This window comes from Antennarius striatus, chromosome 17 (assembly GCF_040054535.1).
Source record: "Antennarius striatus isolate MH-2024 chromosome 17, ASM4005453v1, whole genome shotgun sequence".
NCBI classification, from domain to species: Eukaryota; Metazoa; Chordata; class Actinopteri; order Lophiiformes; family Antennariidae; genus Antennarius; species Antennarius striatus.
The window spans coordinates 15,455,599-15,472,268 of NC_090792.1; the positions used below are offsets into that span (position 1 = coordinate 15,455,599).

At 40.9% G+C, this 16,670-nt stretch overlaps 1 protein-coding gene across 1 annotated transcript in view; it reads right to left on the reverse strand.

The window, feature by feature from the left end:
• myo10l1 (myosin X, like 1) overlaps window positions 1–16,670 on the reverse strand; it is a 34,430-nt gene that overhangs the window by 9,921 nt on the left and 7,839 nt on the right. The window contains exons 2-25 of the mRNA XM_068339734.1: window positions 15,459–15,557; window positions 8,390–8,548; window positions 7,564–7,751; window positions 6,940–7,074; window positions 6,435–6,559; window positions 6,280–6,293; window positions 6,075–6,159; window positions 5,809–5,915; window positions 5,121–5,250; window positions 4,924–5,042; window positions 4,691–4,837; window positions 4,514–4,614; window positions 4,168–4,234; window positions 3,874–3,966; window positions 3,714–3,782; window positions 3,547–3,629; window positions 2,996–3,098; window positions 2,641–2,721; window positions 2,284–2,408; window positions 2,061–2,181; window positions 1,715–1,821; window positions 1,374–1,632; window positions 395–1,228; window positions 108–231 (exon numbers count right to left, since the gene is read on the reverse strand). Of these exons, the coding sequence (XP_068195835.1) occupies window positions 108–231; window positions 395–1,228; window positions 1,374–1,632; window positions 1,715–1,821; window positions 2,061–2,181; window positions 2,284–2,408; window positions 2,641–2,721; window positions 2,996–3,098; window positions 3,547–3,629; window positions 3,714–3,782; window positions 3,874–3,966; window positions 4,168–4,234; window positions 4,514–4,614; window positions 4,691–4,837; window positions 4,924–5,042; window positions 5,121–5,250; window positions 5,809–5,915; window positions 6,075–6,159; window positions 6,280–6,293; window positions 6,435–6,559; window positions 6,940–7,074; window positions 7,564–7,751; window positions 8,390–8,548; window positions 15,459–15,557 (3,475 nt within the window). The remainder of the gene's footprint in view (window positions 1–107; window positions 232–394; window positions 1,229–1,373; window positions 1,633–1,714; window positions 1,822–2,060; window positions 2,182–2,283; window positions 2,409–2,640; window positions 2,722–2,995; window positions 3,099–3,546; window positions 3,630–3,713; window positions 3,783–3,873; window positions 3,967–4,167; window positions 4,235–4,513; window positions 4,615–4,690; window positions 4,838–4,923; window positions 5,043–5,120; window positions 5,251–5,808; window positions 5,916–6,074; window positions 6,160–6,279; window positions 6,294–6,434; window positions 6,560–6,939; window positions 7,075–7,563; window positions 7,752–8,389; window positions 8,549–15,458; window positions 15,558–16,670) is intronic.

The following is a 16,670-nucleotide window of genomic DNA, read 5'->3' on the forward strand; positions in this document are numbered from 1 at the left end:
CTAATCTGAAGATGATATTTCTCTCAAACATTAGCTAACAATTCATCAGTAAATAACAGATCACACCGTCATTTTAATGTTGGATGGGTTGAAGATGCAATATGTACCCTTCATGTAGAGGTAGCCATGGAAATATGGTGGTCCATTGCCATTGAGTAAGGTCACTCTGCCGTTAGTCACTTCTTCATCAGTGTCCATCATCCCGTCGTGTTCATCGTCGCTGTCAGCATACTGCAACGACAAGGATCCTTGTAACAAATGAACGTGTTCACCATAAGGATCACATCATCACATCATCAGATTTCCATCCAAACTGAGTTAAATTTAAAATCGGTGCTGCCCATACATGTCTGCGTGCACGCGTGTGAGGATGCGTGTGAGTGTGTGTCCTCACAGAGTCAGAGCTGCCTCTGTAGGACTCGATGCTAGCGTTCGTGCAGGTCGACTTCCTCGGATGCTCCTCATCCGTCACAGCGGCGCTCCCGCGGTTGCTCCCCGATACCGAGCTGTCGTCCCCGGCAGTGACGGACCCCTCCTCCTCCTCCTGATCGTAATCGGACTCTGTGTCGGCCGGCATGCTGTAGATCGGCTCCTCCCCGTCCCCCAGACTGTCCACCATGCTGACCTTTCTCTCCGACTCAGCTTTGGCTCCATCTTTCTTCTCCCCCTCTCCTGGAAGAGGTGGAGGCAGTGGAGGAACGGCGGACACGTCCCCGAATGGAGGTAAAGGAGGAGGGGGAGGAATCCCTGGCACACCATCTGCAGGCAGAGGAGGTGGAGGAGGTACTGTTCCCTCTGCAAAAGCAGGAGGTGGGGGAGGGAGGTGAACAAATATGTCCTGATCCAAAGGAGCATCCGTTTCCACAGGAGGAGGAAAATCAGGCAGAGGGATGCATTCCTCCTCAGCGTGGAACCCTTCATCCACCTCATCCTCTTTGGATGCACTCCTAGCGGCGTTGGGAGGTTTAGGAGGTTTCGTCTCTGCGGCAAATTTCTCTGAGACCGCTCCCTGTGAAGTATCCACCCCTCCAAAGTTAAGGAGGTCGATGAGTTCCGTGGCTTTGCGGGATGCCTCCTTCTTCATCCGCTTGAGTTCAGCATCGCGACGCAGCTGCAGCTCCTGTTTGGAGGACTCACACAGCTGGGACACCTCGTCCTCTCTCTTCTTCTGCAAGCGTTCGATTTCTCGCTCCAACTGCAAGATCTCCTCCATCTGCCGGGCCTCATCCTGGAGGGGGAGAAAAGACGGAGGGGACAGATGAAGCATGACTGATTAGAAAGATAATTTGCTTTATTCTCAACTTTAAAGGAAGGAGAATGTTAATTTAATCCAATGTTATTTTAATTTTATTTTAAAAAATAATTGATTTTACCTTCATCTCATCACTGTCTTCCTCCTGCTGCCCGTCACCAGATGCCTTCTCCTCCTCCTCTTTCTTCTTCTGCTCTTCCTCCCTTTTCTTCTTCTCTTCTCTGAGTTTCCGAACCCGAGCGCGGGCCACCTGACCTCGCCTGTGTCTCTGCAGCACCAGCGTCGCTTTACGCTTCTTGACAAACTGTCTGTGATGGATGTGCTTTCTGAGGTATTTCTGGATGGTGACAACGCTGGCACGTACACGCTTGAAGTGCTTCCTGTTGGACGAACAGAATAACAGTGAACCAGAACTAACAAATACACCAGTTTTAGCCTTTATTTCTTTCCTTCATTTCTTACTTGGCAGAGAAGGTGAGTAGATGGGCTCGAATTATCATAGCGGCTTGGCGTCGGACTTCATCCCTATCTTTTTCCAAACGCTGCTCCAGACATTCTTTCATGAATACCTGTCGTACAAAAGTGAATGTTTACCAGGACAAAAAATAAAAATGATCATTTTGATAATTTATGGATGATAGACGGTTCACAATATCCTTCTGCATTGACAGAACTTATCATTTAAAATATTAACTAATGACAAAAATGTGTTAATTGGAAATATTTAAAATACAAGTACCTCAAATGCGTATTTCAGTTGTAGAGTAAAAATACTTTGAACCCTAAACAAGACATTACTACGTCTCACCTTGGTCTTGCCAAGCTGCCACTCTTTCTTGGTCTTGTCGTATTTGTAAAGAAGGTCTGTACTCCTCTTCTTATCATCTGCTGCTGCATTTGGAATTTTTTCTTTTGCGATGATCTTGTACCTGATAGAAAACAAGTTGCAAAAAGTGTGGCAAACAACAAATAAAGATCATAGCAAAAACCTCTCCAAGGATAAAAATTCAGAGGTGTGTGGAGAAGCCTACCGAGAAAAGAAATCTTTGAAAGTTCTGCGGACGGGGAATCCAGCCCGACGAATCTTCACCGTCTCGAGCATCCCAGAATACCTCAACTGGTTCTGGACGACCTCTGGGTCAAACACGTTTGGATTCTACCAGTAAAAATTTTCCAAAAGTTTCCAATTAATCAGGCTCGGATACAAGTAAAATTTTACAGCTGATATTTCAGACTCTCCTGTTTGAGCGACGTTCATGGGAGACGAATAAATTGATCGAAATGGCACATTGTCTAACTTACAGAACTATTTGGTACAATAGCTTAATCTGGCATTTTCAGCAATGTGAGGAAATTCTTTCTACAAAAAGTGCAAGACGGAAACTGACCTTTTCCATGTTGGGCTTAATGCAGCGAATGAAGAAAGGATTTGATACGCTCAGAGTTGCCATCAGAGCGTGGAGGGAGTCCTGAGAAAGGAAACGATTCCTATTTAAGTTCCCTAAAACGGCAATATGTTTAAATATCCCATTAAAATCTGACCAACTTCTCAAAGCATATTTGATGACTTGATATCGAGGTGATTTCATCGAGTTAATTCAGTTACAGTTCACTGTCGGCTGGTAGACATGTCAAGGAAAGCCAGAACGCTGCAAGCAAGAGCTTTGCAGATACTTTAATCTTGTTTCTTGAACCTCTACGCTGAACTGGCCATAAAGATCTTAAACTGCTCACATTACTCACCCTGAACTGGGAGCTCACAGTAGGTTTGCGTCTGGCCGTTCCCATCTTCTCCTCATTGTTCCTGCTGCCGACTTTCTCAAACAAGTCGTAGATGAAGTCCAGTCTGAGTGGCAACGGGAACACAGTGCGTTATTCCAACAGAAATCAACTCGAAGTGATCAGGAAAATATATCCTGATACTCTTTAGTATACAGATAGGACTCAGTTGACATCCGTAAAATCAGAGCAAGCTGCCGAGAACCAAAAGACGGACAGTGATGTTTAATGAAGGAGAAAATCAACAAAAATGTCACAACTGGTGTGAATGCTACTCGCAAAATGGTTTTTATGGTGTAAAAAAATAAATGTGGCGTAGAGGAAGGATCTCTAGCTTGGGGGAGAGGCTCCGTGTTAAAAGGCGTCTTGCTGAGTGTATTTGTCTAAAAGATTTTTGGGATTTAATTTGCAGATTATTTCTTCTTTGCATGGTTGAAAGGATCCTCTTAATAAAATGTCAACACTTTTATTACAGCCCCATGAAGCTGTTGGTTTAGTGTGTCTGCGCCTCCTGCCTGCTGTCCTTGAGCATATTCAGGATGTCGTCTCTGAAGGTGTCTCTGTTCTTCTCAAGGATCCCTCTGACGTCGTACAGGACCTAACCGAGACAAGCAGGATCACACTGAGTCTCACAGACAACACTATATGCTGATATGATGGGATTCAGTTCCTTATAACTCACCTCCCCGGCATAATGTTTGATGCCAAACTGATACTCAGCAAGCCTGGGTTTGACATAGTAAGGGTTTGTCTGCAGAAACAGAATATAGCTCAAAAAAATAAATCATTATTTCAGCTTCATATTTGATCTGATAATTCAGTTTGTTTGTGTAATAACTCACAGAGTGTCTGCTGTGCAACTTCTCCAGCAGAGTGAAGTCAGTTCCTTTGGGGAATCGACTCTCTTCATTCACCAGCGCCAACAAGCCCAGTTTCTAAGAACAATCGGGAGAAAAACATGTTATTCCTTTGGCTGTATGAAATCAGAACCACTCTCTGAAACATCAGCCCAGAATCTGAACCAAGAGTCTCAAACACTTCGGGTCACAGGAAGGAAGTTCGTATAAAATTTCATCCTGTCAGATGAACGGAAGATATTGAATCTGTTTACCAGTTATGATAAACCAGTTTCTTACTTTCTCGATTAGGTCAAGACACTCAGCGTTATCCATCCAGTCTATGGCGTCCCACTGAACTCCTTCCCTGTGGGAAGTAAGCCCAGGTGTTACAGATAGAAAACTGATGTGAGCTATTTTAAATCACTTTCATTCACTTTTATCCTGTAGTAAATATCTACAATTTAATGTCCTTGGAATCTCAATGAGATTTAATGTTGCAGACTTTTCCAAATATGTTAGAATACAACCTTTATTGTATATTTGTTCCCATGTGGATATAATTATTTCATTTTATTCCTTAAACTTATAAATTTGTTGTTGTGGTTGACTAATAAACCAACTAATGCAGGTTGTGAGGATGTACCTGTTGTACTCCAGCTGCTCCAGGGAGAAAATGTGCTTGTTGAAGTACTCCTGAAGCTTCTCGTTGGCGTAGTTGATGTTAAACTGCTCAAACCGATTCACCTGGAAGCAAAGACAGAGTTTTAGGCACAGAGTGGTCCACTGCTACTCAGAAAACACCTTCAAGAGAAACAAGCACCTCAAAGTTCTCAAAGCCAAAGATGTCAAGGATCCCGATGGATTTAAAATTTTCCTTCCCTTTTATCTTCTGATTGATCTTGAGGATGATCCAGGAGAAACACTGGGAATACAAAGCCATGGCAACAGAGTCTCTGGAATCCACAGCCTGTAACGGTGGGAAGGAAACCAGAGTAAGTGTTACGGCGGGTGTGGTGGGGGTCAGTCCACAGGGGGAATAGATGTCTATGTTACCTGCTCTATGGTGAGGGGGGAGCAGATTTCCTCCCCTCTGAGGATTATGGAACGCTGAGTCAGGACTTCAGACAGCTGGAAGGCGTCCAAGCCCAGAAGCTCACTGGCGTTAGTGACCACTGAGGGATGGACAGAGACACTCCTGTAATATTTAGCTTAAATTTAACTTTTCCTACTTCATGTTGCATTGAACTGACCTTGCTTGGTGGTGATCTGGGCTCCTCCAGCTGTCATGAACTCAATGTTTCCCAACTGTAGGACTCCTGACAGCAGCTTAAACATGTCTCTGATCTCCTCCTCTGTGAACTCCAACACCTTCAGCGCCTCCTGCACAAAGAAAAGCACAGAAAAAAAACATGTCAACTGAATAGATGCTTGTTGCACTTTGCAGACAATTCAGAAATTCTTTGCAGGAAGTTGTCAAATGTAAGAAACACAGTTACTGTGTATCGATGAGATGAAGCACAGGGATGTGATGAATGGTAAAATTCAACAAACATTTCTCAGAGGCGGTGCTCCTTACCTCAGGGAGTTAGACAATATTATTTCATTTGGCACAAAGCGTAGCAATGTCAAGCAATGTTAACCCTGGGGTGCAATGATTTGACTATTGACAAGTAATAATTGTGCTGCCAGAGAAATCTGCTATAAAGCAACTTGATGGATGAAATAATATTTTAGAGACTGCAAAACCCCCCTAAAATTTTAAAATTGGGTCTTTACATCTGATAGTGTTGACGTTCTAAATTAAAAAAAATACACAAGGGTCAACATCAGCTCATCAAGAATATTGTGCTCTGATGTTTTCATCTGAGTTCATATTATATATTCCTGAAGATGAATTTGAATATACAAATGGAAGGAGGCAGATGCAGTGACACTAACCATAACACTGTTAAACAGTTCTTTGTCATTCAGGCTCTTGTCTTTCAGACATCCTGATTGGCTGAGGTAGTGGAAAGATTCCGGAGGGTCTTCCAGGAAATAAAGGCCTAACAGAGGAAATATATGCGATTAGAGTGAAACAGATTTTGTATGACTGATTTTCTGCCGTGATAGTATAATAACTCATGTACATCAAACAAAAAAAAGGATGAGTGAAACAATTAAAAGCAAAACTAATATCTGAAGGGCATCATGTTTATCCTCACTTTTATGATTCTTGCTTGCTCCAGACAGCAGAGCATAGAAGATGTGGTAGTTTCGTTCTCCGGGGTTTTGTCGCACCACTCGGTTCTGCAAAAATCAACGCACCAAAGCCACTTAACATCATCTTATGATTCCCAATGCAAACAGATAATATACTGCTGACTTTTAAATGGACATGTCCAGATTGGGCCACATGGACTTGGTTACCTTCTCCAATAGATCTGAAATGCGGAGAGTAAAGGGAACAAACCAGGGCATATAACAAATTCATTTACTCCGCAGAGACACTTCAAATAATAATACAAAAATTAAATCATACAGAAATGCATCCATTAATTAATTAATTTGAAATATAAGGATACAGTCAATGACACAGCCTCCCTGGATGTTGCCGCATTCAGAGAAGTGAAGCTGGATGAACTTCCCAAACCGACTGGAGTTGTTGTTGTAAACAGTCTTAGCATTACCAAATGCCTCCATTATAGGACTGCAAAAAAATATTTAACAGTTACATTGGTTCTCTTTTGTATAAGCATGCAGCAGAGAAAGCAGTGCAGTCACCATATGCATGTCACTCTAAAAGAAACAGCTTTGCTGGTCAGTAATTATATGTGGGAAAGAGACTGAAGAACCTCACGTATGATAAATTTCGGGGAATCTGCATACTCAAGACTTCATGACATTTTGTAAAGTGAATAAAATCATATATTGATTATCATATCATTAAAGCTATATAAAGTGACTTGATTTCAGTTCTTATTTTACTTAAAATGTCAAAATTAGAATTCTAAACACCCAGAATTGATTTGGTCATCAACAACATTCAGAGGCAGGAAGACGTTTCTTCTTCATGTGCCTCATTTTTACCTGCTCTGAACGATGGCTTGCTCCACCCTCGTACTTTTCTCAGCTGGAGACGTCCCGGCCGAATTCTGGCTCATCACAGACAGGAACTGAAGCAACAGTTTAGTGCTCTCTGTCTTCCCAGCACCCGATTCACCACTGGAGTGTATTTACACACACAAAAACAACCCAAATTCATTGCATTCCCTTACATATCAAGGTACCGTAGTCTGGCTGTTGATGTTGGAGAGATCCAGTTATTGCACTGGCTCTTCGTCTATCTCAATCATCTCAATCATTTTACGTGAGAAAACAAAATTAAATGAGACTGTAGAGCCAATGAATTTTGTATTTCTCTCTTAGATGAAGATCTCCAGCTGTCTCGTGGTTTAGTTTCATATTTTCATTTTCATAATTTAACATTCAGTGGTGTCAGTCTTCTCATCCAATTCTTAATACAAAGAAAATGCAACCATTTAGAAGACTGAACAGTAGGAACAGCCCTAATGCATGGGGGGATTGGCTGCAACCCCTCGTTACAGGATTTGAAAAATAATGGATTCATATCTGAAAAGACAGAGTAGGATGGAGGAAGCATGAATTAAATATTAAGTTATTTGTTTAGTTATCCAAACAGTTAAGACTCACCTGATGAGGACGCATTGACTGTCATGTCGTTTCCAGATGCAACGGTAGCATTCATTAGCCACGGCAAAGATGTGTGGGGGGAGCTCTCCTAAATGATGTTTGGAATACAGATCCACCCTCTCCAGGTCATAGAGACCCGAGATCTGCTTGTAGGGGTTCACAGCTGCCAGGATGCTGCCAATATTAGTCTGAAAAAGAGAAAAGGACCATTTCTGTCTGTCTTGATTTGTAGCTTTTGGTATATTTCTAATTTCTATTTGTATCATTCCGTTAGTTGTCCATTTGAAACTATTTGTGGGAAACCATAAATCTCCACATGCAACCCTCATGAGGAAACATACTGTATATTGGTAAATCTTTAACAAATTATTTCAAACTGTTTTTTATGTATGTCAATGTAGGGCAGAGAGAAATTTACCTTATTCCATTGTTTGGCGTTGCATACAGACACACCAGTTGTCATTTACTGAAGCATCAAATCGCTGTTGTTGTCACAAATTTTGCCATATTTCTTTTTTAATTCAGTATTCAAGCTTTAAAGAACTGGACTCACTTGAGAGTCATTTCAACCACACAATAACTTTTTCATTACAGCGTTCTAACGTTAAAAGGCTCTCGCCTTTCACTTTGCCTGTCCCGCTGAGGGAACACGTTTCTTAAGATGATTTGTGTTTCCCACTAAAAGCTTCTTAGATCCAAACATTACTGGAAAAAGGAGAAGTGGGAGAACATCAAGACATCAGTATAATAGACACACATGTTCGGCCACATACATACATACACACTCTCACACGCTATACAAACACGTCAATCTGAGAGCATTTACATAGATGTTATCCTTCTGGTAGCGTTGGTACAGATTGTGCATGATGGCGGCCTCGTGCAGCTCAGCCAGTGCCGACATGTCCTCCACCCCATCGATGCTGGACTGGTGCATGGCATACACCCGCTCCCTGGTAACCTCAGCCTGTTGCAAGTACAACACCTGGAGGACAACAACACACACATTGCAGGTTGGCAGAATTATTCAACTTTTACTGAGTGAAAAATACACAAATTTATCGTGTCCAGTGGTTCTGCTAACCATGAAGCTTCATATTTATTACATAAAGAACAACTTGTTTATTTTTCAAGTCATTGTTATACTTAAACATTGATTCTGAGTGGAATTTAATTCCTTTCTCTCATATTTCTCTATTTATTCATCGGTTAGTTGTCTGCCTGCCCATTGTTGCATGCCCCACATTTAAACTCCATTCTTTTCTATGAAGAAATGGTAGTTTTTGTGCATGAATCTTCTCTGGATGTGACATGTTCCCAGACAGTGATCTCATACACTTTCTCCTATCACTGCAAATCTGCAGTGGATCTGACAGCGATGCAACACAAAGCAGGTTCTTATGATGACAGGCAACCAATGTCCACAAAAGATTAACTAAATAGCAAAACCAAACAAATCAAATACAATGGGCTGATCCATGTTTCCCATGTTGATGATAGCTGGCCAAATGATGTAGCTGTTATTATATTTAACATACACACAAGACACTGGTTTCAATCTCCTTGTCTAAATCTTCTGCTGAGATTTATTATTTTATCATTGCGTGAAGTGATATTTCCTTGTAATACATCGCATACGCTGAAAAGTCTTGTTCTGTGTTGTATTGCATTCAAATGGATTAAATTGCATCATGTGTTATACTGGTCTCATCTCACTCAGTGTTTCAGGTTGGGTTGACGTGAGTGTGTCTTTCTGAGCAAGGTAAGTGTCTGGCCAGTGATGCCACTCTTGCACGGCATTTTGATTTTAGCAATGACAAGGTTTGTAATGATGCAACATGACAAAAATCCAAGATGAGAATACAAAGCTTCGTGTGTCAAACCTCTGTCTCATCTATTTTACTCATGAAAAAAGGAAACTAGAGAGCAGGGAGACAGCAGAGGTGGGAAACACTGTGTGGGATGGAAAGAAGAGGAGGTCCAGAAGCAGAGAAGAGGAGATCTGATCTGACAGACAACAGCGCTTCAGTGTGTTGCACGCCCATGCTACCATGATGCTTCACCTTTAGAGGGCTTGCTTCCTGCCATACACACTTTAAAGGTTTACAGTCACTCCAAAGCTTTCACAATAAAGGATTGTCCGTGTGTGTGTGTGTGTGTGCGTGTGTGTGTGTGTGTGTGTGTGTGTGTGTGTAGCTCTAACAGATGCGGTGGTCATCTGTTGAGACTGGCAGAGGGGCATGCTGCAGGCGTGCAGACATCCTGTTTTTAAATAAATCTATTTCACGCCAGTAACACCGTCTTCCACCTCAAAGAGCTGCTGCACGCAACTGACACACAAACCCACAGCAGTGTAATGTAAGAAATATATTTGTGTGCCGTGCATTTTTCTTGTTGTGAAAGTATAGATATGGAGTGAATACGACAGATATTACTCATCAAGCCACTCAGGAAGTAACTTACTCACTATTAAAGAAAACTCTTCTACAGCATCTTCACTGTGATTGTTTCTACTTAACTGTTTGTCCTTTATGCTGTATAAATGGTTTAATATAATTTGCCACTGAGTTCCCTTCGGAAATCAAACCAGTATATAAAATTAAAAAAAATACATAAATAAACAACCACAATTGAACACATACTGATTTTACAGCTTGAGTAGCAAAAATTGAAGTTGAGAATCAAAAGAATTGAGGTAGCCTGAGCAGTCATCCTGATGTTTAATATGAACAATCAACTACTTAGGGCAACGTTATATAAAAGCTGATTATATGTGTGTGTTTCCATATTCTCCACATAACTGCTATTTAGTTACTCTGATTAATAAATCTTTCTGGCTACTCGCAGCCATTTGTGGTTATTGAAGGTGTGAACTAGACTGGGTGTGGTTTTCTTTTTATCTGTGAGAACAGAGAGATGGTAATTCCATCAAATAAATTCCAAGCCTATTAATTTTCTATCAGACTTTCTTCTCTCCTATTTCTTTACTTTTTCATCTCCCACTCTCCAGCTCTCATGTATTCATGCCTTCAAGTCACAAGAATCACTCTCATCTCTTACTCCTGTGCACTCTCCCCACCCCCATTTTCTCCCTCATCCTTATTCCTTCCTTAACATTATCCTTCTCTTCATTAATTTGCCCCTCTCTCATCTGCCCTCCCCTAAAGAGCAGCCCACATTTCATCATCCTTGGACTTCCTCTATTTTACCATTTTTCCATTTCAGCTTGTTTTTATTGCACATGTCTGATCTTCGTAAGGACTTCCGTCACACAGATTCATTTAGTGCTCTAACGGCTCAATCTGAGACCAAGACATGTCTGCTATCAAAATGGTCATTTTTTGTGTTCACTTCAACATGTGAATGATTTTCCATATTATATGACCAACCATTCGACCAACTTCAAGCACAGTATAAGATAGATTCAGATATATGAAGTATTAAACTCAGATTAACGTAACCACACATCAACCTAGTTATTGTTGTTAAATGCTACTGCCTGTATTTGCATTAATTCTTTTCACTCCAATCTTCTCTATTGAAGTGTTTATTCCTTGAGTAGAGGACATAGAAAAATGGTTTGGAGTTGTGTTTGTGAATGGTGGGTAAATTTGAAGTAAAGTCTATTCCCAATTCATCTAAAAATGACATCAAATTAAAAGAAATAACAGTTCTGAGTTTTACATCCACTTCTAACACTGAAGCTGCTTTCAGTTTTTGTGAAAATGTGTGGGCACAATACAGATGCAGAAGATTCCGAGAAAGTAAAAAAGTATGTCACTGACTAAAATAAAAAGCAGGTGAAGCGAAAGAGAAAAGGTTTTTGCCTTCGTCTTTCATTGCCCTCTGGTGGTTTGTTATCACACATATACACACACACACACACACACACACAATGACTGAAACATTGTTCAAGAATTTATTATTGCAGAGAGTTGAAGAAATGCCTTAAATTTGTAATGGGGAACGTGGAAGACAATGAAGGAGTCTGACATAGAGTGATGGGAAGCCAAGGAGACAGAATGAGGGTGATGTAGAAGTAGCTTGTGGTTTACCAACGCTGGTTTGTCTTCAGTCGTAGGCCTCACAAGCATCTCTCGACGTATCTTTTGGATTCCCACTACATGCGCCACTCAACCCCCAACCAATTCACGCTGAAGATGTCCGTATTTATTTTTGCCTGCTACCATTACATCTATAAGCACAACTGCGAGTATATTCTGTTGTCGACATTGTCGGAGAATAGGCTACCCTTTGTTCAGCCAATGGTTAGTTAGCCGTAGCTACTTTCACATTATTATTCGTTTGACTCTCAGTATGAATAAAATTTCACACACACACACGGAGAACGCTTAGCACAGCTTTACTGTAAAACCCTCTGATGTCTGAAGCTGCTTTACATGATTCAGGAGAGCCAGGGGAGACAAGCCTGCTCATCGGACTTCACATATTAGCAGCAGCCAGAGTGAGGAGAGGGAGAGATGGAGATGAAGCACGGAGAGAGAGGGAGAGCGAGAAAGATGGAGAGGGAGAGAGAGAGAGATGGAGAGGGAGAGAGAGAGAGAGAGAGAGATGGAGAGGGAGAGAGAGAGAGAGAGAGAGAGAGAGAGAGAGAGAGAGAGAGATGGAGAGGGAGAGAGAGAGAGAGAGAGAGAGAGAGAGAGAGAGAGAGAGAGAGAGAGAGACCTGTGGGCACAGTGACCTACATATTCTACAGAGCTCAAGATACAGTGTCAGAGAACACATACACACCACACACACACACAGACACACACACACACAGACACACACACACACACACACACACACACACACACACACCTGCAGCTCCCCTCACTGGTCTTGGAACAGCAGTCGGTGTCCTCCACAGGACAGAGTAGAATTTGGGTATAAAAGTATATGATCCACTCCCTCAGATCAGATTTTATTAACGGTAAAAAAAAAGGAGCAGTTGCAGTCAGTAGAGTGATTATCTTAAAACCAAATAATTTTTTTGATATACACACAGCCGCCTCCTTTAGCTACAAGTTAGTTGTTTTAGCCCTGCAGTAGCCAGTTAATTTGAAAGACTTCGGATTTGTGAAATACAGTAGTATTTCAGCTAAGCTCACAAACATTATTCAAATTCTTTATTGAAAAAACAAGATGGGAGTGAATTCAAAGTTGAATTCAGAATTCCATTTAAAAATAGAGCAGGAGTCCTGAGAACAATGTCAGAATTCTGATGTAAAAATCAGAATTCTTAGAATGAAGTCAAAATTTCTGAGAAAAATGTTAAAATTCTGAGATCGAACTAATTAAATTAAAATTCAGACGGGATGGTGAGAGGTCTCTTCGAGGTTTTCATGCTGGCTTTTGAAATCCAGGTCACATAACAGTTTAAATAACTCATTGCCATCTTAACTGTTGTGTGTTAGCGTGCATCTTTATGTGCATGTGTTTTATTATAGAAGCTCTTTCTAATCATGACTGGTCATCTACCTCTAGTTATGTTCTACCATCAGTGTGGTCTTATACTACATTGTCTCAAAACCATCTATTTGTTCTATCTTGTTGAGTTCAGTTCTCTGCTGACCTTGGTCACCACATGTTCAATAAAGTTCCATTTGAACAGATCAAAATTAATCCTGTTCTCTGTGCAGTATGTAAACTATAAAGACAAAAGAGACAGATAAAACCTTGGATTAAGGATGAGCTCTTTGTCCATGATGCACAGTTTAACCAGTCCAGAGAGAATGTTTAAAGCACCTGTTTTAACTGGTCAGGTTAACTCTTTTCTCATTAGAAGCTTCAGTGATTTAAAATGCGTGCAAATTAAATGAGTTTGCTGCACAGGCCTACTGGAACAGGAGATTGAAAGGAGTTCAGAGTTAAAATGTAGCCCCTTCACGCTGAAAGGAGGAAGTTTAAATACCTCACAGATGTTAGATGAAGGATCGCATAATCATCTTGTGTTATTGGACTAATAAACCAGCCACTATTTTAGCTTCTAGCCTTATTCCAGATGTAACTGAAACTGCTTACACCTCCTTTGAAAGGATCAGACTCAAAACGTTTCAACTACAGTATGTGCTATCGTCATTAACATACATCACATGAACAGAAAGACCCCTAAAGACTTGTTTTTACCTCATAAGTGAAGTTATCAAAGGATCAAGACTTAAAGGCTTTCCATCCCATTATGAGGAAACAAACATTTAATATTTCTAACCAATATCAGAGGCTGATATTACTATCCAATCAATTACATTGTTGTAGATAGTGACTGTCTTAAACAACGTAATGTGACTCAACTCTAACATGATGTGAATTAGATGAGCAGCAAATTGCAAAGTAAACGTAACGATAAAAAAACAACCAGCTGTTAAATTTTGTGTTACTTGTTCTAACAACAGCTTCGGCAAAGATAACTGGATGGAATACTGAACAATTGAAACGATTCCCAGTTTTCACACTGGAAACAGCATCAGGATCACCACCGGTAGGGCGATGAGGTGCCCAGTACCGCTAACAAGGGTCAGCTCCTGTTATAACAGGGAAAAGCTTCCCATCCTGCTGATTTTCTATCAAATATTCACCACCTCCTGCAGAGCTAACATTTAGGCACCAACAGCCAGCAAAGGGGGGGGGGGGGGGGGCAAGGAGAGCAGGACGCGGCCTGGGGAGGTTGAGCACTTTCATAATCCAGAGCATACAGCATGCCTGTTCCTATAACCGGCGCTCTATTTTGGGATATGCCTGTATGTCCCTGCTGTATCCTCTAACAAGAACAATGAACCATCTACATCAAAGCTTTTCGAGCAGTATTTAGCGTTTTCAGGCCACAAACCGTGAATTCACTGCACATGTGACAATGAGAAAGCAGACGTGGGCCTTCCATGGGGTGTAAAAGCAGGATTGAGACTCTTGAATTCAAGCTAAAGACCTCTTTCTATTATTAGAACACTCTAAATGCTGCTAACTGGAGCACACATGTTTGTGTGTCGAGCATCGGCCGTTACGAAAGCTTTGAATCCAAAGAGAAACGTGTGCACGTCCTAGCTGGTTAGAGATTAGACAAACTCATGCATACTCAATAAATTTTGCATGTTAATTTCCTTTATTTTAGTACCGGTGTGGTGTTAAACATCAGCGCTCTGACCATGGTTTGCCATTTCAAAGAACAAGAGGCTGGACATCTGACTCCTGACATCTTAAAACAAGCCAGCGTATGCTTTTGTGCTCTCATAATGCTCCCCATCATCGCAGCTCGCCTCCGGAGGCAGAATATATGTCAGAAATAAATTTTGCATATACAGTATATGAGGTGGAAGAGGAGGAGGAAGAATGAACTAGGGCAGGAAAATAGAGCATCATGACCAGTAGTTTCTTCTGATTCGACCAGGAGAGGATGAACCTGAACATCTGCTTCACCTTCAGTCTGACCTTTATCCAGAAGCTGATGAATAGTATAACATATGAGAAACACAACGTGGATGCTAGCACTTCACATTCGCAGTTCTCAAATATTTTTATATTTATATGATCTAAATGTTTTATTCTCAACATTTAGATCATCACAGATAGTAGAGCATATTGCTGCTAACTCAATTAAACCCAAATTTATGCTCTAATAATTAATCTGTCCTTAGAAACTTATATGTGAATCTATAAAGTAATTGATAAAAGACAAAGGTAGCAAAAGACAGGGGTTGCTGTGGAGGAGGTGAAGGAACAGCAACTTGAATTCAGTTGGACTGGCTGCCGTCACGATGCCCTGAGGTATTAAACTAACACAATTATGTGCAGGGACATTTGAAGGACGATTGTCTTACACCAGATTATATCACACGATGATGTACCACAAGCAAATATGGTACGAAAAGACAGACATTAGCCATGTGTAGGTTTCCTACCTCTCCATAGTCGGTTGTGACGACCAGTGTTCCATCTCCACAGGAGTTGACCGTGGCCGGAACCAGCTGCTCCTTCTCTCTGACCCAAACACGAGCCCCCTAGAGAACAGACACAAAAACTGAGCGAAACTAGAAGGGTATTTCACAGTTGACTATCCAGATGTACAATAATGCTAAGTAAGCGCAATAAGACTGACAAATCACCAAGAGTGTCGGTGGATAACATTGAAATATTCACAGATATTCATGGGTGGAGTGCATCCTCGTGATTTTTAACTCTAAACTAAAATCTAACCATGGAACAAAACCAGCTCGTGCTGATCAGTATCTGTTACCAAATGATTTTGAAGGCCTGGGTATAAAGATTACATGAATTTTTATTTAATTTAATCTGTGAAGCTGGGTTTGAACTTCAGTCTTTTTAATTCTCTATCAACTACTTCACATGTGATCAACCGTGATGCCATCAAGGAAAATATTGTCATATTTCAAAGCACCTGCATCATATTCTCCTCCAAATAATTTCTCACCCATCGAATTTGATTTCATGTGTGACTGAAGTATTTCTGTTAGATTCAATATGTCACCAAACAGTTGTTTTGATTGGTTTCTACAACACTGATAGTCTGTATTCATTATGGGTGAAAAGACAGTTAAAAATGCATTGAAAGATTTAAAAGCTTTCACAGTTGGACTGGTAACAATGCCTGACGTGTGTGTGTGTGTGTGTGTGCGTGCGTGCGTGCGTGCGTGTGTGTGTGGTTGAGGGTCAGAGGAAGTATGTTCAATTCACACTGCGAAGTTTTCTTTAAAACGACCACTGACCTCTGACCTCCACTCAAACAGGGACATAGCATAATGGGGGGGTGGGGTGGTGGTAGGACAGGGCACAAGTGAGGAAGAAGACAAAGAGGTAACAATGCCACTGATGTATTGTAAAGACATGAAATTGACCACAACTCCTCCCTTTAACGTTTATACTTGAGTGTATATCAGGGGATATCAACAAATGATGTGTAAATTAATAGATGTAAATTCCATCATTATAATGATCTAGTTAATCAGAAATGTTTAAAATCATGCTACACTGAAATGTTTTTTAAAAACATGGTGAGTTTGTTCAACTAAAGCAGTTTAAAGCATTTTTGAGTAATAATAATATTATCAATGTTGAAGTGATGAAGGCATTTGATTATAATGTTGTCAGGTTTC